Source organism: Capricornis sumatraensis, chromosome 17 (assembly GCF_032405125.1).
Source record: "Capricornis sumatraensis isolate serow.1 chromosome 17, serow.2, whole genome shotgun sequence".
In the NCBI taxonomy this organism is placed as follows: Eukaryota; Metazoa; Chordata; class Mammalia; order Artiodactyla; family Bovidae; genus Capricornis; species Capricornis sumatraensis.
This window is the reverse complement of record NC_091085.1, coordinates 58,962,769-58,989,163: the sequence shown is the minus strand read 5'-3', so window position 1 is coordinate 58,989,163 and position 26,395 is coordinate 58,962,769. Positions and strand designations below refer to the sequence as shown.

General features: G+C 48.3%; 2 protein-coding genes across 2 annotated transcripts in view; one reads left to right on the top strand and one right to left on the bottom strand.

Moving 5' to 3' along the window:
* Positions 1–276: 276 nt before the first annotated feature.
* Positions 277–3,880, top strand: SNRNP35 (small nuclear ribonucleoprotein U11/U12 subunit 35). The gene is made up of 2 exons (XM_068990230.1): positions 277–347; positions 3,109–3,880. Exon 2 carries the CDS (start codon positions 3,112–3,114, stop codon positions 3,847–3,849), a length of 738 nt encoding a protein of 245 aa, XP_068846331.1. The 5' UTR covers positions 277–347; positions 3,109–3,111; the 3' UTR covers positions 3,850–3,880.
* Positions 3,881–8,522: 4,642 nt separating this feature from the next.
* RILPL1 (Rab interacting lysosomal protein like 1) overlaps positions 8,523–26,395 on the bottom strand; it is a 42,567-nt gene continuing 24,694 nt past the window's right edge. Inside the window, exons 5-7 of the mRNA XM_068989940.1 lie at positions 21,139–21,311; positions 18,619–18,711; positions 8,523–9,333 (exon numbers count right to left, since the gene is read on the bottom strand). Of these exons, the coding sequence (XP_068846041.1) occupies positions 9,189–9,333; positions 18,619–18,711; positions 21,139–21,311 (411 nt within the window). The 3' untranslated portion in view covers positions 8,523–9,188. The remainder of the gene's footprint in view (positions 9,334–18,618; positions 18,712–21,138; positions 21,312–26,395) is intronic.

Genomic DNA, 26,395 nt, shown 5'->3' with positions numbered 1-26,395 from the left:
TCAAAGCGGGTCTAAGAACTAAAACTCTGCGCTGAAACATCTCGTACGGAAATTCAGCGGCTTCCAGTCAACTAGCTGCACTTTCGTTAGTTGTTCAATTCAGCATTTTTTAATCTTCATGAAAAATTTTAGAAAAGCGGAAATTTCACTCTCTTCGGAAACGATACGCCTTTGATGCTCAATGCCTGTGATTAAAATTTCTACAATAAAAGGAAAGACGGAAATAGGGCCTGTGACGAATCTGCTGCTTCAGATGTTAAGGTCCGGTCGGTCTAAGAAGAAGAATCTTCCGTTGCGACGAGCTCGGCACAGGCGTCGGTGGGAAAGGAAGACCGAGCTTTGCTGAGGTGAGAGGGAGCGGCCAGGTGGAGTAGGGCCCACCCTGGCGAGAAGGACGAGGGGAATCTGCCTGGATCGTGTGTCGGCTCGAGCGTGGGCCGCCATGTTGAAACCGGGCAAGGCGGTGGCGGGGAACCTCTTGGGGTTGTGTTGCGAGGAGCGGGGGCGATAGCTGGGTTAGTCTTTCTTCCTGTGCGCACCCAAATGAGGGGCTGGCGGAGGTAGCCTCCAGGGCCGGCGGCTGCAGGAGTGACTAGAAGTATAAGCCTTTTCACCGAAACTTCCGCCTCAGCGTCCAGGTGCCCACTACGCATGCTCTGACGGCTCAGTGAGCCAGCCTTCAAGGTTTCCCACCTGGTGGGAACCGCGGATAGTTTCGTTCTGCAGATTCAACCTGGGGAGGCGTTCGCTGTTTATTTGCTTGTTTAAGAATAGATTTTACTTGCATAATAATTTGTAATTATAAAGCTCTTTCAAAGACACTACCTTATCTCATCTTCATATAAAATGCGAGGAAGAGGCATTTAGCAGCATTTAACAAATGATTTAAATTTTGCCCAAGAGAGCACTAGGTCTTAAACCTGGGTTTTCTGACTCCCAATCCACAGCTTTTTCAGTTTGCACACTTCTGTTTTTAATGGCTAATTGCCCAACTCACCTCCACCTTGCAGGATTCATCCCCATTCCCGTTTATGAAGTAATGACTGAGAATTGAAAAAACCAGAGAGTCCAAAAATTTGTAGGAAATCTCAACTTAATGTTACAACGGAGGAAATACACCTAAAAAGATAAACGAGAACCCGTGAAGTCCGCTGTTCCCTTGGTATTTAGTATTGATAGGAGCATGCAGATGAGGGAGAAAACAAAATTCATCTTTATACCTTTGTAATTCCCTCCAGATTTTAATTTGAAGAATTCCTATAGCTTTCAACAGGAGCTCTGACTGTGTACAATAATGTCAGGTTCATTTGGTGGAACTTTGCAACCTTTTCCTGTGAAATGGGAACGGGTTTCCTTCCCACTTGGTTGGGGTCGCTGTCAGCCTTCAACACCCAGACCTAGCCTGTTTTTTCCTATCCCCATTTCAAGCTTTATATTTTATGATAGCCATCTAAGGAAATAGTTAAGAGCTTAAGCTCTGGAATCAAAAAAGCCCTTGGTCCTAACTCCACAGCTGGGCTACTTCTGTGATTTGGGACAAAAGATAACCTTTTGCATTTCACTTTCCACATTTGAAATGGCAATAGAAATACGTGTGTCCTGTTATTGTTGAGAGATGAAGGGAGGTAAGTGCTTAGCACAGTGCCTGACACCTCCTAAGTGTTCTATACAAGATAACTATAATTATTACGGTGGGTTTTTTTTTTTCCTATGCAACCTTGTCATGGAGGCAGGAAGTAAGATTAGAATTTTAAGAATTTTAGGGCCATTTAGAGAATACCAGAGCAGAGATCAATGAAACAAGGCAATGATGGGACTTCTCTGCTGATCCAGTGGTTTAAGACTGCTTCCCTTTCAGGGTCTGGAGCTTCACTCTGTCCTTGGGGAACTAAGATCTTGCATGCCAGAAGGCAAAAAAAAAAAAAAAAGAAAAGATAATATAGCCAATGAAGATCACCAGATATATTCAAAAGAGCCCTGATTTTTAGTAACATATTTCAGCATTGGCTCTAAAGCTTCACAGAGGTAGTCACATTATTAGCAGGATCTGATTTATTCCAGCAGATTCACATAAGTCAGTTATCATGTGTCAGACTTAACCTTACCTACACTCTTTAAAAAAGAGAGAGAGAACTTGTATCAGATGAATGGATGACTATGTGCTTGCTGGACTCAAATTACCATTGCAGTCAATACTCAACTCCTAAAGCATAAATGGATTATCAGCTAGGGAACTGAGAAGAAACCCTGTCTTCCTTTTGAACTGAAGCACCTGAGGCTGGGTCACTGTCATTTTGACTTTGCTACCTGTTTACTGCATTCAGGGCACCATTTTCCCTTGTAGCTTTTTTTTTTTTTTAAGTCCTTATCCTTTAGTAATGCACACTGAGATATTTCCAGATGAATGATGTAATATCTTGAATTAGTTTCAGAATAATCTGGGAGGGAGATGTGAGTGGGGGGCACAGATGAAATAAGATGGGTCAGGTGTGGGTCATAGTTGGAGCCGGGTGAGAAATTCATGGAGGGTTATGCCATTGTTTATGTTAGTATGTGTTGAAATTCTTGGTAGTCAGAGGTTTTTTTTCTTTTTAAAAAATTATTATTGGCCACTCTGCTTACAGGGAAGATCTTAGTTCCCTGACCAGGGATTGAACCCCTGCCCTGGCAGTCCTAACCACTGGACCACTTGTAAAGAGTTTCTTAAAACCCCCTTTTCCATAGAAGTTCCCAGGCTGGTTTTCCTAGGACCATTTTAAAGTTTCTGAAAGGCAAGCCTGGATTTTGATTCTGAATTTTGATCCATATTGCCACATTAAAAGAGTTTGTACATGCCCTACTATGGCTAAGCTGGATAATAAATGTATGCCTCAGACCCCGGCATGTTGTCTTCCCTGGTCGGGGGGTGAGTGAGAGCACCCTGGAGGCCCACTGCCCGACTGTGATCCTGTCTCCCCTATTTTCTAACTGGGAGGCCTCAGCCTTTGGTTCCTCCCCTGTTGGAAGAAGGGATTTAAAATAGTATCCACTTAATGGGGTTGTTGGAAGGACTGAAGGCGGAGCTCTTAGTAGGTGCTACATAAACTTGCTTGCTATACCCCTCCTTAGAACATGAATGATTGGATGCCCATTGCCAAGGAGTATGACCCACTCAAAGCTGGCAGCATTGATGGCACCGACGAAGACCCGCACGATCGCGCCGTCTGGAGGGCGATGCTGGCACGATACACCCCCAACAAAGGCGTCACAGGGGACCCCCTCCTCACCCTGTTTGTGGCGAGACTGAACCTGCAGACCAAAGAGGAGAAGCTAAAGGAGGTGTTTTCTCGCTACGGGGACATCCGGAGGCTGCGGCTAGTGAGGGACTTGGTCACAGGCTTTTCGAAGGGCTACGCCTTCATCGAATACAAAGATGAGCGTTCTCTGCTCAAAGCTTACCGGGATGCTGACGGCCTGGTCATCGACCAGCACGAAATATTTGTGGACTATGAGCTGGAGAGGACTCTCAAAGGGTGGATTCCTCGGCGACTCGGAGGAGGTCTGGGTGGGAAGAAGGAATCTGGGCAGCTGAGATTTGGGGGGCGGGATCGGCCTTTTCGCAAACCCATTAACCTGCCAGTTGTGAAAAATGACCAGTTCCGAGAGGGGAAGAGGGAGAGGAGGGAGCGGTCTCGGTCCCGAGAAAGACACTGGGACTCCAGGATGAGGGACCACCATGACAGGGGCCGGGAGAAAAGGTGGCAGGAGAGAGAAGCAGCCAGGGCATGGCCAGAAGGTGACTGGGAGAGAGAGAGGGACTTCAGAGATGACAGGGTCAAGGGGAGGGAGAAGAGGGACAGAAGCAAGTAGACTATCCCTCCCCCTCTTCCTCCCCAAACCCAAAGGAAAGTGTAAGAGTGCAGGGATACCGCATTGCCTGTGTACAGAGTCTAAGTCCAGTGGTTGAATAAAACTTACTGATGAAAATGAAAACAGAACAAATCCTTTCCAATGATAATGGGTTGGGTAAGCTTTCTTTTGACTCTGGAACCCAGTTTCAAGCTGAACACGCTGATATTGTATGAATTTTCTCTTCTTCATCTTATGAGTGTGTGTGTCAGTTGCTCAGTCATGTCTGACTAAGGTTTGCAACGCCATGGACTGTATAGCCTGCCAGGCTCCTCTGTCCCTGGGATTTTCCAGGCAAGAATACCGGAGTGGGTTGCCATTTTCTCCTGCAGGGGATCTTCCCAACCCAGGGATTGGACTTGGATCTTCTGCGTTGCAGGCGGATTCTTTACCATCTGAGGCACCAGGGAAGCCCCTCTTCATCTTACAGTTTTTTTAGTTTTTATTATTTTTAAAAATCCTTTGCCACACCTCATGGTACGTGGAATATTGGTTACCAACCAGGGAACCCGGGTCCCTTGTATTGCCAGCATAGAATTTTAATCACTGGACTACCCTGTTTTTGTTTTTGGGCTTATGGGCAGCTTGCAGGGATCTTAATTCCCTGACCAGGGATTGAACCTGGGGGCCCTCAGCGATGAGAGTGCAGAGTTTTAACCATAGGATCTCTAGGGCATTTCCTTCATCTTATGGTTTTCAGTTCAGTTCAGTCGCTCAGTCGTGTCCGACTCTTTACGACCCCATGAATCGCAGCATGCCAGGCCTCCCTATCCGTCACGAGCTCCCAGAGTTTACCCAAACTCATGTCCATCGAGTTGGTGATGCCATCCAGCCATCTCATCCTCTGTTGTCCCCTTCTCCTCCTGCCCCCAAACCCTCCCAGCATCAGGGTCTTTTCCAATGAGTCAACTCTTCGCATCAGGTGGCCAAAGTATTGGAGTTTCAGCTTCAACATCAGTCCTTCCAGTGAACACCCAGGACTGATCTCCTTTAGAATGGACTGGTTGCATCTCCTTGCAGTCCAAGGGACTCTCAAGAGTCTTCTCCAACACCACAGTTCAAAAGCATCAATTCTTTGGTGCTCAGCTTTCTTCACAGGCCAACTTTCACATCCATACATGACCACTGGAAAAACTATAGCCTTGACTAGATGGACCTTGGTTGGCAAAGAAATATCTCTGCTTTTTAATATGCTATCTAGGTTAGTCATAAATTTCCTTCCAAGGAGTAAGCGTCTTTTAATTTCATGGGTGCAATCTCCATCTGCAGTGACTAAGGACCTGTTATTTGATAAGCCTGAGAAACAATTTTGTAGTCGCCATCATCTGTACAGAAAGACCTGTGTAAGGGACCATCACTCATTTAATTTGGTAGTAGAGGGCTTTGTTTTTTTTCTCCCATCTATTGGAAATGACCTTTTTGAAAGTATAGCAAAAAGAGGTGATGCCTGGAAACCATTTGCATTGATCTGTGACTCTCAGGAACCTGAATCTGGTCAGGATCAAAGTTGTATCTTTTCCATCTTTATGTCCATAGTGCAAGGGTTTGGTTAAGTGAAATTAAAAATAGGATAGAAAAGTGAATCCAAGGAGATTGTCCAGAGACAGAGAACCAAAAGCCAGTCCTAGCAGTGTTCTGGGTCAGTAGCCAGCTTCTCTTGAACAAATATAACTCCATTCTCCAGCCAAGTGCTGACTACTTTTTTTTCCTTTTCCTTTTTTGGTGGGGTGACTGGCATTTAAAATGAAAAACCAAAGTTGCAGGCTGTGAGGCTATGGACTATGGCAATCTTCCAGCCCTTGGAAAAGAGAAAGTTCAAGAGAAGTGAGAGTGAAATGAAAGTGAAATCCATGAAAGGTCAGTATCTAGTTCTAATGGACTGATTTGCCTTTTCCCTCGACCATCTGGCCTCTGGTTTGTTTAAAAGCTGGATATGTTGACCTTAACTTCTGAGGACTTTGAATAAGTGCCATACTATTCCTATGGTTTTCAAGAAACTGACATTTAACATTTTTGTTTTATCCATGACTGCATCTTTGAAAGTTAAGTTCTTAAAATTCAGGATGTCTCATGCAGAATAAATGCCTGATTTAGTATCAAGATTCACACATTCATTACTAGGTTTTTGCATCAGGAGTATGAATATCATTGTTGCGTTGGGGACCTACAATATCTTAAAATTACTGTTAGCTGTTAGAACCGTTTTAGAAAAATACACTCTTTCTCGATTTCCTGTGCAATACTTTACAATCTCCCAAATCTCAACCATCTTGCAGGAACACCTTTCTGATTTCACCCACATTTCATTTAAAACATCTGTTATGGGCTAGAGTTAGAGTTAGCAGGTATATTAGGTAAATGAGAGATCCCCATCCAGGAACATGAATTGTGAGATGGCTTCAGAATCCAGTGGCAGTGTTTTGTTTAGTTCTAATTTTTATCTTTTCACCATGCCACACAGCATGTGGGATCTTAGTTCCCCAACTAGGGATCGAACTTTCACCCTCTGCATTGGAAACACGGAGTCTTAAGCACTGGACCACCAGGGATGTCTCCAGTGGCAGTGTTTAGATAGTCTAAGCTGGCATTTATCAACCCCGAGTACCAGAACATGAATGGGTGAAAAAAAATATACACACTCAGACCCTGCCTCTGAACATTGGGGTTTAGTCTTGTATCAGCCCTGATAACTTAAAAAAAAAAAAGTAGGACTACCTCCCCTTCCCCCCTCTGCCCCACCCTGGCAGGGACTGTAGCCATCGACGTGGCAAAGGCCGACTCCCTCTGACCTAGCAGTTCTGCTTCTAGTTCGTTCTGCAGGCCGATGCACAAGTATGAAAGTGCAGTGCTGTTTTAGGAAAACTGGAAGCCATCTGACCACCCGTGGGCCTGGACAAACATACACACGTTACACTCTGTATGGTTGACCAGGGTTCCTCAGTACTGGCATCGACATTTGGAGCTGGAATATTCTTTGGTATTGGGTGCTGGGCTATGCATTGCAGGATATTTAACAACATCCCTGGGGCCTACCCAGGATGGATGACAACACCCACACCAGCACCCCCCACCCAGTTGTGACAACCAAAAATGTCTGCAGAGAGTACCAAATATCTCTGGGGGCCAAAATCACCCTTGGTTGAGAGTCAATGTCTCTTATACTGCTGCGGAGTTATATCTAGGGTATTCTAAGGAATGAAAAGTACAGAAGGACGTGTGTATCATATGCTGCCATTTATGTAAAAAGAACAGAAATATGTTTTTTACATGACTACATTACTTTGTCAACAAAAGTCCGTCTAGTCAAGGCTATGGTTTTTCCAGTGGTCATGTATGGATGTGAGTTGGACTGTGAAGAAGGCTGAGCGCCGAAGAATTGATGCTTTTGAATTGTGGTGTTGGAGAAGACTCTTGAGAGTCCCCTGGACAGCAAGGAGATCCAACTAGTCCATCCTAAAGAAGATCGGTCCTGGGTGTTCACTGGAAGGACTGATGTTGAAGTTGAAACTCCAATATTTTGGCCACCTGATGCAAAGAGTTGACTCATTGGAAAAGATCCTGATGCTGGGAGGGTTTGGGGCAGGAGGAGAAGGGGACAACAGAGGATGAGATGGCTGGATGGCATCACCGACTCAATGGACATGGGTTTGGGTGGACTCCGGGAGTTGGTGATGGACAGAGAGGCCTGGCGTGCTGCAGTCCATGGGGTCACAAAGAGTCAGACATGATTGAGCATCTGAACTGAACTGATGTATATTTATAAATTGTTTCAGGAAAGACACCCAGAAAACTACCAAGACTGGTTACCCCAGGGAAGGGCAGTCAATCGTGATGAGGGGAGTTTGATGGGGGATCAGTTTTGTTGTTGAGTTGCTCAGGCGTGTCTGACTCTTTGCAACTGCCTGGACTATAGCCCGCTGGGCTCCTCTGTCCATGGGATTTCCCAGGCAAGACTGCTGGAGTAGATTGCCATTTCCTCCTCCAGGGGATCTTCCTGACCCAGGGATCAAACCCATGTCTCCTGCACTGGCAGGTTTTTATACTCTCAGAGTAAACTCCGGTAGTTCTAATGGCAGTCGGGTTGGAGAACCATTACTCTAAACCAACATTATCCTGTCTGATTATTTTTCTTAGTGATCTGTAAACAGAGTTCATGTAGATTCTGTAAACCTACCTGATGATTTCTTAGCACAACACAGTAAAACGTGCAGAAAGCAGCCCAGTCAGATGACTTTGAGTGCTCTGTTGGGAAATGGTATCTCTTTCAAGCCTTGCAACCTAGGTACCCCATTGGGTGGAGAAAAAGCATTATTTGGGCAAACCCCCAACTTGCTAGTTGCAGACAGGGCATCTGGCTGTCCACCACAGCCCCATAAGTCAGCCAGACATCAGTGGTCCCCAAGCCATCTTTTCACCCACCACCCTCTCTTTGCCAAGTCTACCCTACCCACCATCCAGCATCCCTTAGGGCTCCACACCCCACTCTCAATCCACTTTGGGATCTTTGTCTTCTTCCCAGGGGACTAAGTATTTGACACAGTAAATGCTGAAAAGAAACAAGATGCCAATAAAAAAGAACATACACAGAACCATTGCAGTGTCTCATCCTTAGCAACTTTGTTTGGTTAGTACTGCATAACTCACAGCAGATTCCAAGGCACTGGCCTTGAACATTGCTACATGCTCTAGGCATTATCGGTAACAAGGTGCAATAGAGAACCACAGGCTCTTGCAAACTTGTCTCCAGTTTCTGGGTGGGAGGACTGTTGTCCCTGATTTCTGTTGCTTTGTGTCTGAGCTGGGCCAGTGTGTCCTGTGACTTCGGAGGCCCTCCCTGTCTAGTTGATGCATCCTAAATATTCTGCTACCACCATGACAGTATCATGAACGCAACTAATGAAAACCTATCAGTTTCCTGCCTCCCATGTCAGTATGACAAACGTGATCGTAAAATTTCTACACAAAGAATTTCATACAAAGCGAGTCAAACAGCAATTAGAGCGGCAGGTGATGTATCTGGCGAAGCTCGTGTTACTGAAGTTAATGCAAAAGTCAGCCTCCGCTCATGGTCTTATTAAATATATATCTTAAGGGATTGGAGTCATCTATTAGAAACGGCGGTAGCCCTAGTATAAATAAACGTCTCTTTAGAGTTTGGCTTCAGTTTTTCAACGTGCTCCCTCAAAGCAGACAGTCTGTTGGAGGGATCAGTTTTGAGGGTGTGACACCTGAGGTGCCCATGTTCCATGGCGGCCCCTGGTGGTGGGTGTTTCAGGTCCGAGGACAGAGGTGAGTCACGGTCACAGGTGCTGCAGGGCCTCCTGTCCTTGCTCCGTGTAACCGTCATCGCGGTGGCAGTTGGCCCACTGGCCAAAGGTCTCGTGGATGCGCACGTTTCTCTGCGTGTTGGCCAGACGCTTCTTATCTCGGGAGAAGAAGCTAAACCTTTGGGAAGGGAAAGACGGAAATGAGAGGCTGCCCTTGGCTGTGCACGTCACAGGTTTTGCAATTGCCAGGACATACAGCAGCAAACGTGAGGGGAGCGAATCAACTCAAGGTGTGAAAGAAAAGGCTGGGGGTGCGGGTCAGAGTTATTCCGGAAAGCAGCGGGGGGTTGATTCTGCATGTGACTGTCACGGTACCTTGGAGGTGACACAGTGTGAGCAGGGCGTGCACGTAGGTGATGTGTGATGTACCTCCCCACTTAAGCACTACAGGGGATTTCTCCTCCTTACCAGTGGAAATAAAAAGCTACTGGAAACATACGTCATGGGTTTCTTTACCTTGATGATGCAGAGAAAGGAATACTCAGAAGCCATATGAGATGTAAATGACTCAGATGTAAAGAGATGAATGTTTTAAAGTAACTGTGTATTTATGTGATGTGAATTGGGAAGCTAGATAAGTAGCACCTCAAAGTCCAAATTTCATGGATATTTCTACAGCTTAGAATGAGATGAAAGCAGGTAGTTAAGAAAAGAGATTAAAATACACATTAAGGAATATATATTAAGCAATAGTACACATGTGCACTGATTAGATTAACACTGTGAATACAGACTATGAAAGAAATTTGGGAGACATCGATCTGGACAAGTGACAAGAAGTGATCTCATGGTGAGAGCTTTTAGAAGTTGTCACAGTTACTATCTACATGGCTACAGTAGACCCTGAACTTTTTCAAATAGCTGTGACTGTTGCTCATTGATCAATCAGAGCGAACCATCAGATGCCTGAATGATAAAAGTGGAAATCTCAGGCAAAAAGCTGACAAAGTGGCCCACTTGAAACAAAGTCAGCTTAAACTCCACCTCAACAGAGTCAAGGACCCAGGGCAGTCAACCCGAGTTGGCCCACGGTGAGTATTTCCGATAAGTCCTTTCTAAGCTGCCAACTGTCCTCCTGTACTCCCAGCTTCTAATTAAAGATGATTTCTAGTCTAAGTTCCTCTACTCTTGAATTTTGGTTTTTGAACTTGGTCAGAGTTATAGTAATTCAGGTATGTTTTCCGAGAGCAGGAATAGGAAGGAACCCCTGAGAAATCAAAGCTTCAGATCAACTATTTTCAGTTCCCTCTGTCCGCTTACCTATTAGGTTTTGTTGTTTGTTTGTTTTGTTTCTGTTTTTTAGTGCTGTGGCCTATGGAGTTCAGTTTTAATCACATTTGGGTGAAAATGATTTTACTATTCTGTGGTTACTGGATCCTACAATGACTTCCTACCCGGAATGAAGTAGTCCTTCATTATAAAGCTGGGGCAAGCCAAGTCTGCCTGGAGAAATTCTCTGTACCAGCTAAAGTCTCTCTCTCTCTCTCTTTTTTAATGATGTCTTCTTGGACTGTTTTTGTTTGTTTATTTTTAAACTTTTTACTTTGTACTGGGGTATAGCTGATTAACAATGTTGTGATAGTTTCAAGTGAACAGTGAAGGGACTCAGCCATACATATACATGTATATGTAAAGCCTCTTTTTCTTCCTGCAACCAATATATGTACTGGCAAATGAAGGAATGACTCTCATTCTGGGTTATTTGAGAGCTCTTTCTGTAATGTAATCGAAGCAATTAAGCTGGCCAGAAATATAGCAGCATTCATCACTGATACATATCATGTCTGCCTGATTCAAGCAGGAAAGCCACTTGCCACTTCTGTCTAAGGGGACACAGAAAGAATCAAGACAAAGTCCCCTCTTCTGCTTTTCCTGTTAACAAGCTCAAACGGCTTGCTGATGATGGCTTGGCAAAACAAAGCAGTTTAGAAAGCCAGGGTGTGAAGATCGAAAAACACAGCGTTAGTGTCACTCAGGGGGATGGGTCATGGTGGGTGTGGCTTACTGACCCGTCATTTAAAGGACCTTCTTTACTGGATCATGGACAAGGTGGTTTTAGAATGGAAACAGAAAAGACAAAAAGAATTATCGGTGACAGAGCCCAGAATTCCAAGGCTTCACTCGTGCAGATGGAGCGTTCATGAGTGGCACATTTGAAATCACACTCAACACCCACTTCAAATGGGAACACGCAGGGGGATGGCCATGCAGCTAAAGGGGCCAGAGAGACAGGCCAGCCCCAGCGAGAGCCGCAGCAGACATTGCGAAGGCACAGCTCAAAAGGAAACCAGAAAGAAATCCAGTGCCTACGAGGGACACAAGTCGTCGGACAGGCTGCAGGGTGGGGTCATCTATTATCAGTCCGGCTGCTACCATGGGCATTATGGCTGTAAAGATCCTGGTTAGAAAAGCACAGATAGACACAGAGAAGATAAAAACAGGGGAGCTTGGCACTTCCCTGGTGGTCCAGCGGCTGAGACTTCACGATCCCAATGCAAGGGGCCCCGGGTTCGACCCCTGGTCAGGAAACTAGATCCCACATGCTGCAACTAAGAGTTTGCATGCCTCCATTAAAGATCCCGCATGCTGCAACAAAGACTCAGTAGAGCCAAATTAAAAAAAAAAAAAAAGGGCAAGGAGTGAAAAAGAAACACTCCATAGACAGGTCAGCTGAAGGGTTTGCTTTGGGTAGGTGGAACTGTGCTGCCCACCTACCACCCCGCCTCTGTTCATATTTTGGAAAGTCCTAACCCATAGCTCAGAATGTGACCTTATTTAGAAATAGAACCCTTGCAGATGTAACTAGTTTTGGTGAGGTCATACCGGAGTCGGGTGGCCCCAGTCCAATATGACTGCTGTCCTTATAAAGGGGGACGTGTGGGCACAGACATGCATACAGGAAGAAGGCCATGTGAAGATGGAGACAAAGTTTGGGGTGATGCTTCTGTGAGTGAACAAAGGCCAAAGATGGCCAGCAAACCACCAGAAGCTAGGAGAGAGGCATGGAGAAGATGACCCCTCATGACCCCTTGAAGGAACAGACCCTGCCGAACACCCTGATCTTGAACGCCTAGCTTCCAGAACCGTGAGACAGCACATCTCTGTTGTTTAAGCCAGCTTGGTTTGTGGTACAGCAACCCTAGCAAACAAAGAGCATGTGACAACCACGTAGGGAAGACAGGCTGGCCTCGAGGGCTGAAAACACAGGCCTGGGCGTGAAGCATGGTAGACCAAAACCTGCTGTGGGATTCAGTGGTGACATCCGTGGGCATCTTCTAGCCCGTCTCCCCCAGCTGCCACAAGCTGCAGGCTTGGTACCCTGAGGGCAGCCAGGGGAGACGCAGGAGAGAAGATGAGGCAGCCAGGATGGGCCGGGAAGGAGACAGGCTGCACAATCGCTCCCCTGGATAAGCCAGAGCCTACTCAGCAAGCTCTGTGAGACAGCGGATGACAAGGAAGCCTGGCGTGCTCCATGGGGTTGCAAAGAGTCGGACACAACTTAGCCACTGAACAACAAACAACAATGAATGCTCATCAGTTCCTTGTCTGGGCAAAGGAAAATGAAGAAACCTAACCACGTCTCCAGAACTTATTTTGAACAGCTTGGTTTTGTTTTTGTTTGTTTTTTTAAAGAGGTTGGCTGGGGGAAAGGTATAATAATATGATGATCTCAAATGAGGTTTGAGAATTCTCTGTGTCTGGATCACCTTTCATGCAACTCCCCAAAGTAGCTGGGAGCTGGCATCTCAGCAGAACCATCTGAACGGCCTCTCATGGTGACAGTGAGGGGCTTCCTACTGAATGGGCCCAGTCTGCAGAGGCCAGGCTAGCGGGCACCATTACCTTCTTGGCCATATGGCTCTGCATTCACTTTTATGCTCTCTCTAGCATAACGGGGAGCCCCCAGAGACACAGTCGTTGTTTGGGGGATGGCCCCAGATATGCAGGCTCGGTATTTTTCCTGGATAGATATTTGCCTGCTGGGAAATGCTGGACTTCATTTGGGGCCCAATCAGGGGCCAGACTGATGCATTAGGGCCTTGGGACACCTGGCAGGGAGGCAGAAGGGGGTTCTGGTTGAGCTACTCTCTGTGGGTCTAGCTGGGATCCCTGACATGGACGGCCTTCCTCCCCTCCCCATTCCAGGTGCCTCCCTGCAGGAGCTACCTCCTCCAGAGGGACAGCCACTGCCATGAAAAGAGACTGGCTTGTTTTGGTCAAAAGTTATATCCTGGATACAATGTAGCTGGTTTCAAGCTCCCACCAGCCCCAACCCCCGCCACCCCTCCCCCCTCCCCCCACCCCCACCCCCATCCCCCCCCTCGCTGGGCACAGCCCCACCCTGCAACAATTATTTCTGGAAGACTCAAAGCAAACGAGGTTCTAACAGTGGCATTTCAGGCAGTGCAATGGGCGGCTGTGAAGAAGCTATTTCTGGGCTGCAGTGAGCACGGTGGCAGGTAGGAGGACAGGGAGAGATTGCACCATTGTCACTACCGTTGGATACTCAGGTGACCGCCTGCTCCAAGGCCAGCTTTTCTGGTGTGTGAGGCCAGCTGTTCAGATTGCAGCTTCCCCGGCTGAGCCTCTATGCCCACTGCCAGCTGCCTGCCTCCCTGGTCAGCCCCCTACCTCCGCTCAGCAGCCCTGTGTGTGACTGTCAGCCCATGATGGAGAGCTGCGAGCGACACAGAGGGGGCGCTGGTGCCTGGTGTCCACTGGGGACGAGGGTGGAGCCACTCAGGCGCTCCCTCGTGACCTTCCCAGGCAGTGCCAGCCCAGACTCTGGCCAGCAGCTGCTCAATCACAAGCTATTCTTGGAATGTCCTCTGGGCACGCTGTTTGGACAGGCGGTGGGAGTTTCTGGTTCCCTCGACCAGTTCAGCCCAGAAATGTAGACTCTGGAGGCTTTGGCTGGTGGTGCATTTGAAAGATAAGGGAACTGGGCAGTCAGCCCATAGCTGGTGACTCGGGAAGTGGGGGAGGTAAAGAAAAGGAGGGGCAGGGAGGCCGAATGAGGCGGTAGGGACAAGCACAGGGCTGGGTGGCAAAAAAAGGCATGGGTTCCAATCCATCCCAACTTTGGTCCTTCCCAGCAAGTGATCACAGTGAAGTCAATGGGCTTCTCTGAGCCTCAGTTTCCTCATCTGAGAAATGGGGCTAACCCTCCCAGCTCTGAATCTCCCGACAGGGCAGAACCTCCAAGGTATTTAATAGTTACTGCTTACTCACTGGTGGGTGGGGAAAGTGGTGGAGGGCAGGAAGCTGAGTTGGGGAAGAGCTGTGAGCCGCACTAAAAAGGCTCTGTCGGGACTTCCCAACACACTGGACACTGTGGTCCAGTGGCTGGGACTCTATATTCCCAGTGTGGAGGGGCTTGGGTTCCATCCCTAAGTCAGGCAACTAGATCCCAAGTGCCACACCTAAGACCTGGAGCAGCCAAGTAAATTTTTTTTTAAAAAGCTATATGACTAACATTCCACAAAAGCCAGGACAAAGGGACCAGACAGACCCAGATGGGTGCCTGAGAGTGCAGGATGGAGAGCGAGACAGGCGTGGAACCATCTTAAGAATGGCCACTCCCTTCCCTGGTCTCTGGGGAAGATCCATTTCTGCCCCAGGCTCTGAGCTCGTGGTCACCCTGATGCAGCTTCCGGTCAGTGGCCGAGGCGGACAAAGGCGACCGCTGTCCTGTCTGGGCTGGTCAAAAGCCTTTTGTGCCAGTGTGATCTCCCACTTATCCCCTAGAAGACCGGGGCAGCCATGGGACTAGCCACCTGCACCCCGTGGAAGAGAGATTCTGAATTCTCTCTCCATCTCTGTCGGTCTCAGGCTCCCAGATTCCAGCTGCTTCTCCAGCCGGGCTCAGACCCCAGGTCTTGCTGAGCAACCAGAGGCCAAACTAAAGGGGAAATGGGGTTTGAGAACAGAGTCCTTTCCGGAACAATCTGGAAAAAAGGACCAGACACCACAGCCAACTCAAGTGTGGGTAGAACTAGTAGGAAAAAAAGTGTTGGCTAATTCTGATACCTTTCCTCTGGATTCTACCTAGTTTGAGATTTGCAAAGACCAACCACTTAATTACCTGTTTTAGTGAAAGGGGGCTGGAGTGGAAAACTAGAAAGTCAGAACAACAGTGCTTCAGAAGGAAGCCTTAGAATTACACGTGACTTGGAATTACAGTGCCGGAGATGCTGTAAGCGCAGTGCTGGTGGAGCAGAGGTGCTGGGAAGGTCTGACTGTTAAAGGGAAGGAGCTGCTGAGGGAAGAAGATGCTGCTCTCTTGTCTTATCCTTCCCTTAGCCAAGGGAGGGACTGTGTGAGCTCATAAACGCTTTCTCTAGTTCCCCAGGATTTAAGCCAAAGCATGTAAGATCACTTCTGCTTGTCCTAGGGCTTCCTTGGTAGCTGAGACGGTAAAGAATCTACTTTCAATGCAGGAGACCCGGCTTTGATCCCTGGGTTTGGAAGATCCCTGGAGAAGGAAATAGCTAGCTACCCACTCCAGTACTCTTGCCTGGAGAATTCCATGGACAGAGGAACCTGGCAGGCTACAGTCCATGGGGTTGCAAAGAGTTGGACATGACAGAGCGAATAACACTTTCACTTTTCACTTTCTGCTCATCCTTACATACAAGTGGGGCTGGAGGACAGATCAGGGTCTCAGCGAAAGGAATCCCACTTCTTACCAAGCACTGGATGGGAAATCTTAACCACGTATACTGAGTACATCAGAGAATCAAGACCAAAGGGCTCCTTCTCCCCGAAGATGAGGTTACAGTGAAAGCTGGTTACTTCTGTCTGCTCAGCAAACTGATCTTGCTTGGCGTCTGTCCCTCCATTAACTTCAGTCAGTGGGAACTGGATGCAGTTAAAGCTACTCCAAGCTTCAGGTGTGAGAATGAGACTAGACCAGACCTATGGATGCACTGCCCTGTGATTGGCTTAGGGGGTGGTCATGTGATCTGGTCAGAGCCAATGAGACTCAATTCTGTGACCCTGTGGGAGATTTCTTTTTTCCCGCTGAAGCTTCATACCAGAAAGCAGAAGCCTGAGCTGATGGTGGCTGTACTGCCACTCAGGAATACAGCACACAGAAAGGAAAACTGGGGTAGAGGTAGAGGGAATGAGGCAAAGCCCTGATGACAAGGCCTGGATCCAGCTGAATCTAAAGCCAAGATGACCTGAAAATTGTTAGTTGCTTGACCAACAGTTTATCTTAAGTTACTTAGAGGTGCGTTTCAAGTGCCATCGGAAGATTACAAACTAATACATGGCCGACATGGTGTTGAGATCCAGAGGAGGCCTATCAATGAATAGTTCCAAGTTTCACCCCCAGGAAATATTTATCCCTAAGCAGAACTGGGGACCACACCCCCTCCCAAATCCAGGAGATGGAGGGCCAAGCAAACAACGTGTGAAGCTGGCCAAGAGCGGCTTGGAAGAAAACCACATCTTTAACCCCACACTCTAGAGGGAGGCCAGCCTTTCCCAGGGCCCAGCATTTGAACAAGTCATCCCTTTCTAAGGGCAAAACAAAAACAAAAACCAAGCCAGGGACTTCCCTGGCGGTCCACTAACCACTGGATTTCTAACATAGAGGGTGCAGGTTTGATCCCTGGTTGGGGACCTAGGATTCCACATGCCTCAAGGCCAAGAAACCAAAACATAAAACAGAAGCAATATTGTAACAAATTCAGTAAAGACTTTAAAAATAGTCCACATGAAAAAAAAAAAATCTTAAAAAAAAAAGACTGCACTTCCAATGCAGGAGGTGAGGGCTCAATCCTTGGTCAGGGAACTAGGACCCCACGCCGCCACCCAGCTCAATCAAAAACCAAAACCAAATAAAACCAAACAAAGACTAAAAGCAGAAGGTCCAGCACTTACACACACTTTGCATTCCCTTCCCATCCCCCAACGCTGAGGCTTAAGTCAATTCACAGGGTAAGAACTAGTCGAGGATTTTCAAACATAAATGGGCTTTAAAGTTTGAGGCATCCAAGTAACACCCCAATTCCCCTCACCAAACATCCCAGCTAGCTTTCCAACCCAGGCCACTCGCTTTCACAAAGCTTCTACCAGGGTTTGTGTGGAAGAACTGAGGCCTCTTTTACAATAAGTTGTAAGGCTGAGCGCCAGGAAGACCCTCTTAGGGGAGAACAGGAGGCCACAAGACAACTGCGAGTGGGAGGCCCTCCTGCAGTTTAAAATGTGAGCTCTGGGCCAGGTGCATGGGTTTGAACCCTGACTCTGCCTCTTATTAGCTGTATGACCCTGGGCAGGTGACTGACTTCAGTGCCTCAGTTTCCTTAATTGTAAAATGGGAATGACAATGCCCCCACCTCACAGGGCTACTGCAAAAGACCCTGATGCTGGGAAAGACTGAGGACAGAAGGAGAAGGGGGCGACAGAGAACGAGATGGTTGGATGGCATCACTGATTCAATGGACATGAGTTTGAGCAAACTCTGGAAGATAGTGAAGGACAGGGAAGCCTGGCGTGCTGCAGTCCATGGGGTCGCAAAAAGTTGGACATGACTAAGCGACTGCACAATAACACAGGGCTATGGTGGGGACTCAATCTGCCAGGACAGTACTGGGCACATAGCACATTCTTAGTAGATATTAGCACATAGTAGGTTCTTAGTAGATATTAGCTAATGAGACTAGAGCTTTAACCCTTTATCTGAAGGGTTGCAGGGGTCAATGAACCAAAAACTGTTTGCAAAATTGTATGATTTCCTCCCCCAACCTCTTCAGGAAACGGTCTGCAACCTCTCATCTGAGTCTCAAAGGAGTCTTTTGATGTGAGGATCCCTGAAGTAGTTTTAAGTCTAGTTGAGGGCAATGACTAGGTTGCTCTTTTTCTTGTGTGTTCCCCACAGCAACCAGGACCTGCCTCTGCATGTATTATGCACCAATGAATACTTAATAGAGAGATGGAGGGACAGATAAAGTCATCACAGAAAAGCATAGATAGGGTGGACCTGCGGCCATTCGGACATCTCAGAGCTGGGGTTTCAAGCCTTTAAGGCGCACAAAACTTCCTCACCACCCAGTATTTGCTGTCTTCACAGACGTGCCTCACCTGATACACTCAAGCAAGCCCTGAGCATCAGCCATAGGTCCCAGCCCTTTCCTGCCCTCTCAGCCTTCCCCAAACCTCTCTGCCCAGGGACCAACCCCCAACCCCCTAGGAGGAACTCAGCCTTCAAGTTACAGAGGTGAACGCCAAGTCAAGGGCTAGGCCCAAGGTGCCCCAGGGTTAGGTCCATCTTGGCAGAAGGTGGTTAGTGACAAGCCCCGGCCTGGAGCAGGTGCCCAGGAGAAGTGAGAGGCTGTATGAACCACCAGCTCAGCCGCCAACGAGCAGCTCCAGACACCAGAAGCGCAGCACTTACAGTCGCTTGATCCCAGACTCGGGCTGGGGAGACATTCTCGGGTGGGCAATGGGTGGAGGTTGGGGTATTTGATTCTCCTCTTCGATTTCTTCACTGGAAGGAGAGACATGAGGTTAGAGAGTCAACAATTCCATGAAAGCTGAAATATTCCAAGGGCACTGTCTGGTGGTCTGAGAGGGCACATACTTTTACAAGGGAGTGATAATAAGGGACCCAGGAGGACAACAACAGTGGCCTTTGCCCCACAAGCTCTCTGCCTCAGGGGCTGGCTTCTGGAATGGCCAGTTAAGAGGAAGGATATGTCCTGGAGGCAATGCACATAGGTGTCTGCAGGCCCTTGGGCCCAGTGGGCCACGCGTGAGAAATTTCAGGAAGGTACTCACATCTCTATTTTAAGCTTACTTTGGAGCGTCTAGCCAAATAGAATGATTTCCTATTTCCTGTTCTTGCCAAATGTTTCCTTGTCTCCATGCCTTTGTGATTCATTCTGCCTGGAATATGCCACCCACAACATCTCCCATATCTAAGAAGTACCCTGTCCTTTAGAGAAGGCCCAGTTCAAACGCCACCTCCTCCATGAAGCCTTCCTGATTTCCAGCCCATCCCCAAGCCAGAAGAGATTTCTCTCTTCTTCAAGCAGCCAGCGCACACACTGCCATAAAGCTTTCTTACGTGGCAGACTTGCAGTGGGTTTTCAATAAGCACGTATGGCACTGTATTTTCTCTGATGTCTTATCTTCCCTACAAGGGCAGGGACCACATTGGTCCTTCCTTCCAGTTTTCTATTCAACAGGCACTTGTGCACCTACTCTGGGCTAGGCTGCATCCTGAGTGCTGGGAACTTAGTTATGAACAAGACAAGTAAGGTTTCTGGTGCCATGATGGTGCAGTCTGGTGTGGAAACAGACAATAAAACCAGCATGTTCCTGAACAGGAGAATGTGAAATGGTGAAAAAAGCCATGAAGAAAGTAAAACTGAGGGGGGTGTGAGACTTCCCTGGTGGTGCAGTGAGTAAGAATCCACCTGCCAGAGCAGGAGGACATGGGCTGACCCCTGGTCAGGGAAGATGCCACAGGCTGTGGAGCACTAAGCCCGCACGAGGGCCTGAGAGCCAAAAGTACTGAAGCCTGTGCTCCACAAGGAGAAGCCTGAGCACCACCGCAACGAGGAGTAGCCCCTGCTTGTTGCAACTGGAGAAAGCCTGCACAAGTCAATGACGACACAGCACAGCCAAAAAGAAAGCAAAACCGAGCAAAATGACAGACTGTGATGAGGACAGAACTCTCCTTTGAAGGGGTGGCAATGGTGAAGGAAGGCCTCTCTCAGGACGTGACACCTGACCCAAACCCCGAGTGACCAGGAGCCAACTATGGGAAGAGTCATGCGGAAGGTTTTTCCAGCTGCAGGAGCAGCATGTGCAAAGGTCCTGAAGTGACCTGAACCGAGCAAGGTGTGTTTTGCGGAACCAATAGAAGGGCAATGTGTACAAAGCTGGAGCTTCCCAGGTGGCGCTAGTGGTAAAGAACCCACCTGCCAATGCAGGACACATGAGACATGGGTTCGATCCCTGGGTCGGGAAGATCTCCTGGAGAAGGGAACGGCAACCCACTCCAGTATTCCTGCCTGGAGAATCCCATGGATAGAGGAGCCTGGCGGGCTACAGTCCACAGGGTCACACAGAGTTGGACATGACTGAGCGACTAAGCACGTGTACAAAGCTGAACGAGTATGAGGTGGCATGATATGAGATAGTTGTTTAAGTCGGGAAAGTGCTGTGCATAGAACTTTCCAGGAGAATGGGAATGTTTTTCTTCACTTTTCAATATGTGGCCATCACCCACAAGTGCTGATGGAACACTTGAAATGTGGTGAGTGCCACTGAGGAATTGAATTTTACATTTTACTTAAGTTTAATGCGTTGAAATAGCCACAAATGGCTAGTGGCTACTGTGTGTGCAAGGACTTCATTGATCACGGAAGAACTAAATGATCAAAAATATTAGGCTGGGTAGCTCCATCATCTCTGTTATTTTTTTTTCCTTTTTATCCCCCACCATCTCTTATCTGTAATTCCCAAATCCAAACAGCTCTAAAAACCCAAATTCGCTTTTTCGGTCCATTCATTTGGTGGCAAACTCTGAAATGAAAGCTCGTGAGGCTGTTTATCATCTTGACTGATCCCATTGATTCTGTGTGAATGTTCACATCTTTTGCTGCAAAAATATTCTTGTGTTTGATTTGGGTGGAGCCGCCCAGCACTCACATGCAGTATAAGACCATAAGGTAATACAGTATTTATAATATTCCTTTCTAAATGCTGAGAAAGTTCTGAATTATAAGAGGAATCTCAGCCCCAGAGTTTCAGAAAGGAATTCTGAGTTGGTATGTAAGTGCTTCAGGCCAGCGATGATGCCCACAACGAACACAGGTGCAGCCCTTGTCTTCCAGGTGTGAATTTGTCCCCAGACTCCGAACAACCTCAGAATGGAGCCAGCCTGGGAGCTCCGGGGCACACTCACCTCTTATAGTATGCCAGCTCTTCTTGCAACAAAAACACCTTGGACTTGAGCTCGTTCCTTTCATGTAGCACGTCCCGCAGCTCCTGCAGTGTGAACCGGGGGCGGTTGGGGTCCTTGAGATCCATGGCCGCCTTCTCCGCCTCGGAGACACACTCTTCTCCGCCCAGCTCCACCTGGAGGGGGCAGAGAGGCTGCTAATGAATTCCTGGCCACAGCCACTAGCACCCACTCTGCATCCTGCCGGAGCCTGAATTTCCCACCCTCCCCAGGGCCTGAGCAGCTTGCTGAGGGCGCTATTTTAAGAACTTGCGGGCGGCCTCTGCTCACGTTCTGTGCAGTCAGCATTCATCCCTCGGGAGAGCACAGCCACAGTGGCCACCTGCGCACTGTTTGCCTTCTCAATACCCAGACCCACAGTCCCGTTGCCTCCCCAATTGACTCAGGGTTTTAATTACAAATAACATTAAAAGGTGTCAGAGGAAAAGAAACTCAAGGCTCCCCCAGTGCCACCATCCTCTTAAGTTTGCCTGGTTTCCCTTTCCCATGTTCTTGCTTCCTTTTCTAACCAATTGGCATATTCAGTCCTGTGTTACTCTTTGCAACCCCTTGGACTCTAGACTGCCAGGCTCCTCCATCCATGGAATTACCCAGGCAAGAATACGGGAGTGGGTTGCCATTTCCTCCTCCAGGGGATCTTGCCATCCCGGCAATCAAACCCCAGCATATTGCGTCTCCTCTTGTGTCCACTGCGCCACCTAGGAAGCCCTTTCTAATGGAGGGTATTGCTAATTTGGTCAAAGTCATTGGAATCAGATCCAGTGTGCAATTCTCTATTCCTTTTTCCTTTGTTAAGAAGTCGTACGCAGTTTCCTATTTATTACTGGCCTTCTGGTTAAGCCCACTCTTCAGGGGTGGTGGGGATCTATTTGCTGGTGTTCCGTTGAAGCCCTGGTAGGGGTGGAGGTGGGAGGTTAACGTCACAGCTGATGCAGGGGATTTACTTCTCTTCCATGTGGGTCACACAGATGGATCCTAGTCTGCTAAGTTTCCAGACCCAAAACCCATACTCCTGCTTTCTTCCACAGCAAGGAGTTTTGTTGTTTTTTTTTTCTAATTGTGATAAAAATCAACTTAACATAAAATCTCCATTTTAAAATGCACAATTCAGGGATTTCCCTAGCAGTCCAGGGATTAAGCTTCTACACTCTCAGTGCAAGGGGGCCCAGGTTCAATCCCTGGTTGGAGAACTAAGATCCTACGTACCACTTGGCATGGCCAAAAATTAAAAAGAAAATAAAATTCAATATAAAAAATCAAAACCCTATTAAAAAAAAAAACACACAATTCCATGGTGTTAGACGGCACAGTGGTAAAGAATCTGCCTGCCAATGTAGGAGACTCAGAAGACACAGATTCAATCCCTGGGTCGGGAAGGTCTCCTGGAGCAGGAAACAGCAACCCACTCCAGTATTCTTGCCTGGAGAATTCCATGGAGAGAGGAGCCCGGCGGGCTACAGTCCATGGGGTCACAAAGAGTCGGACGTGACTGAGCATGCACGCGTGTAGCCATTCATGGTGCAGTGTAACCACTTCTGACTAATTTCAAAACATTTTCCAGGGGAAACTCCACACCCATCAGCACTCCGCCTTCCCCCCAGCCTCTGGCAACCACCATCTGCTTTCTGTTTCTCTCTGAGTCTGCCTTTTCTGGACCTTTTCTAGCACTGGAATCATATAATATGTGGCTTTTGGTGACTGGTTCCTTCCACTCAAGTTGTCAAGGTCCATCTGCACTGTGGCCTGTGTCAGCGTCATTCCTTTTCATCGATGAATAATATTCCGCTGAGTGAACAGATCACATTCTGTTTATCCTTTTGTCCACTGATGGACATCTGAGTTGTTTCTACCTTCCGGCTATTGTGAACAACGTTGCCACGAACATCTGTGTGCGAAGATTTGTTTGAATGCCTCAGTTCCTTGGGGTATACATCTGGGAGTGGAATTGCTGGGTCATATGGTGAGTCTATGTTTAACTTCTGGAGGAACTGCCAAACTGTTTTCCACAGTGGCTGCCCCCTTTTACATTCCTCTAAGTCTCCACATCCTTGCCAACATTTTTTTCTTTTTTCGATAGCAAGGAAGTTTTTGCGAGCTTTCCAGGTCCAAGCTGGCCATATCGGCAGGTGGCCCACACTCTACAGGCAGTGTACGATTCCTGACAGCCTCGCGTTGCCAATGTCCCCTGATCGTCCAGAAGGAGTGGACAAAAGCTTAGGACAACAGGGGGAAAGCTTTGGACCGAGGGAAAGGGATTGAAATACAGAACTGGCTCCTCCCCAACCAAAACCCCACAGAAGCACAAGGAGAAAGGGACTCCAGCCTAGACGGGCCAGGTGGCTGAAGGGCTACAGGAGGCAGAGCTGAGATGCCTCACGTCCGGAGAGTCAGGGACGTGCTGTTCTGGGAGAGGACAGTTGAAAGGAGACACCACCCACCAGAGATCAGGTGACGGCAGAGCCACCCGGCAGGCGTGGGATGGGAAGCGGGTCTGAGCCGGAGTCGGAGCCGAGCAGGGGCAGCAGGGGAGGGGTCTGGAGGCGGAGGGAAACAAACCTGGCACATGCCGCCCACCCAAGCTGGCTGGGCAGCGGAGCGGGGCCCCTTCCTGCCCAAGAATTGGGGAGAAGACGGGGGATTAACATCCCAGGAAGGCACTCTACAGTGGTTGCTGATGCCACACCTTCAAAGGACTGTGTTCTCAGGGTACATCTTCAATGGTTTTTTTTTTTTTTTGCTGTACCACTGGCATGTGGGATCTTAGCTCCCCAACTAGGGATCGAACCTGCGCCCCTGGCATTGGAAGCATGGAGTCTTAACCACTGAACCACCAGGGAAGTCCATCTTCAGTGTTTAAGTCCCTCTGGAGAGCCTCTGGGGCCGCTCCGTGGACCACCTGATGACCATACATTCAGACAATATCCTCCACCCAAGATCACGTAGAACAAACGCTTAATACACAGCAAGCACTCACTAATGCCAGTTTTCTTCTTTTCCTCTGCCCAGGTTAACCACAGAGCATCCTCAGAGGGTGTGTGTGTGTGTGTGTGTGTGTGTGTGTGTGTGTGTGTGTGTGTGTTAGTCGCTCAGTTATTTCCAACTCTTTGCAACCCCATGGACTGTAGCCTGCCAGGCTCCTCTGTCCATGGACTTTCCAGGCAAGAAGACAGGAGTGCATTGCCATTCCCTTCTCCAGGGGATCTTCCCAACCCAGGGATCAAAGCCAGGTCTAATATTCACTTACTATGACTGAGCACCAACTTTGTGCCTGCTGGTCACTGAGCTAATGAGACGAATCAGACAGGTGGAGGTGGAGGAAAGCTATACACAAATAGAAATTTATAAGATAATATAGTGAAAGGTGCAAGGACATCAGTTCTGAGGAGGACCACAGAAGATGTTACTGCAGATGTGGTCTCTGGGCACAGGGTCTGGAGGGAGCGTAGGAGTTCACCAAGAACTCTGGGCCCACCCCAGTGGCTCCACTTCCACCCCACCCCCCTTTTATTTGATTCTGTGTTCTAAAACTCCTTTGAAGTAGTTGCCAATTGTTTTAGATCAGGAGATTTCACATTAAAGTTTGGGTTTCGGGCTTCCTTTTGGGAAAAAAGATAGGAAAACTAGGTCACATGGAGTCTACACGGCAACACGGGGCTGGTGCTGTGTAGCAGCTACGTCCTTTTAGGTGCTATTTCCATGGCTGCACACTCACGTCCCCTTTTCCCTTCTCTGCCTAGATGCCATATGTGTTAAAGGCTGTAGACAGAAATCTCAGGCTCACACTCCCTTCCAGCCCCTCCTTCTTCAAACAACCCAGGCTCTTACACTCACTGGGCAAGTCCCCTGCCTCTTTCTGTCTCTGGGAAGTGCCAGCTGACAGATGACCACGTGCCTGGGGAAGACATAAAGCCCTTCAGGAGGGTTCCCAACCCCTCACTTTCCCAGAGGGCTCTGGGCAAGCTGCCTGCTCCTTTCCGGCCCCCTGTTTCCCCATCGAGCCCTAAAAAACCCATTAATATTTCTAAGGGCTCTTTCCACGCCTACATCAGGCATTCCTATGAATACAGGCTTTCAAGGTATGGTAGTTCCCTGCTCACCTCCATGGGTTGTCCTCACCCAAGACACCAAAGGGCTTGCTCAGAACCTGAGTTCTTTATCTCTGGCAAAAAGACAGTTCTTTTATCAGAGGAGCAACCTGATCCTTTTAGAGCTTGAGGGATGCCGAGACACATGTGGAAAAAAAAGTCCTGATTTCTGGGACTGCTGCCTGGAAGTGCAGAAGAGGATGAGACTGGGGCTTCAGCTTTTCCGGAGGCCACCAGGCACTGCTACAGTGCCCTGGGCAGCCCAGTCCTCGAGGGACATGGCCAAGGCTCTTCCCAACATGGCAATCGGGTCAATCAGCAGCGAGCCTTCTAGACTTACCCCATGAGGGCCCACAGAGGTGGCTCGGGTTATCGTTCATTGTCTGTGGTCCCCTAAGGCTCTCTGGGCACAGCTCGAGGGAGATGCCTGAGGCCCCAGGTATTCCCCAGGGGGGCCGAAGAGACCAGCCGACAAGTGGCCCCTGGGGCCTGTTCAGAGGCCTTAGGGAGACAATACCCTCCATCAGGGGCCTGGCCCCCTGGGGCCATCCTGAGGCCTGGCCCCCTGGGCATGCTCCCCTCACCCCACCAACTGCCTGGGTCTAGCAAGATCACTTCCTGTGCCCCCAAGGCCCCTGGAGCATACTCCTGAGCAGCCCTGGCCCAGCAGTGGGGAATGACTGCTCGGGTCACCCTTGGTAGCCCCGGGCTACCATGGGTAAATTCAGTGCCCCAAGCCCTGGTTCACAGGCCAGCCATCAGGCCCCTCTCTGCTTTTCCTGCATACTTAAAAACAAACAAACAACTAGAAACAGACTCACAGGCTTAGAAAAGGAACTTAGAGTTACCAGGGTGGGAAGGATGAGGGGAAGGGATAGTTAGGGAGTCTGGGATCAACATGTACACTCTGCTAAATTTAACATGGATAACCAACAAGGACCTACTGTGTACCACAGGGAACTTTGCCCTGTGTCATGTGGCAGCCTGAATAGGAGGGGAGTTTGGGGGAGAATGGATACATGTATAGGTATGGCTGAGTCACTTTACTGTGTACCTGACACTATCGCAACATTGTTAATCAGCTATACTCCATATAACAAACAAACAAACAAAAA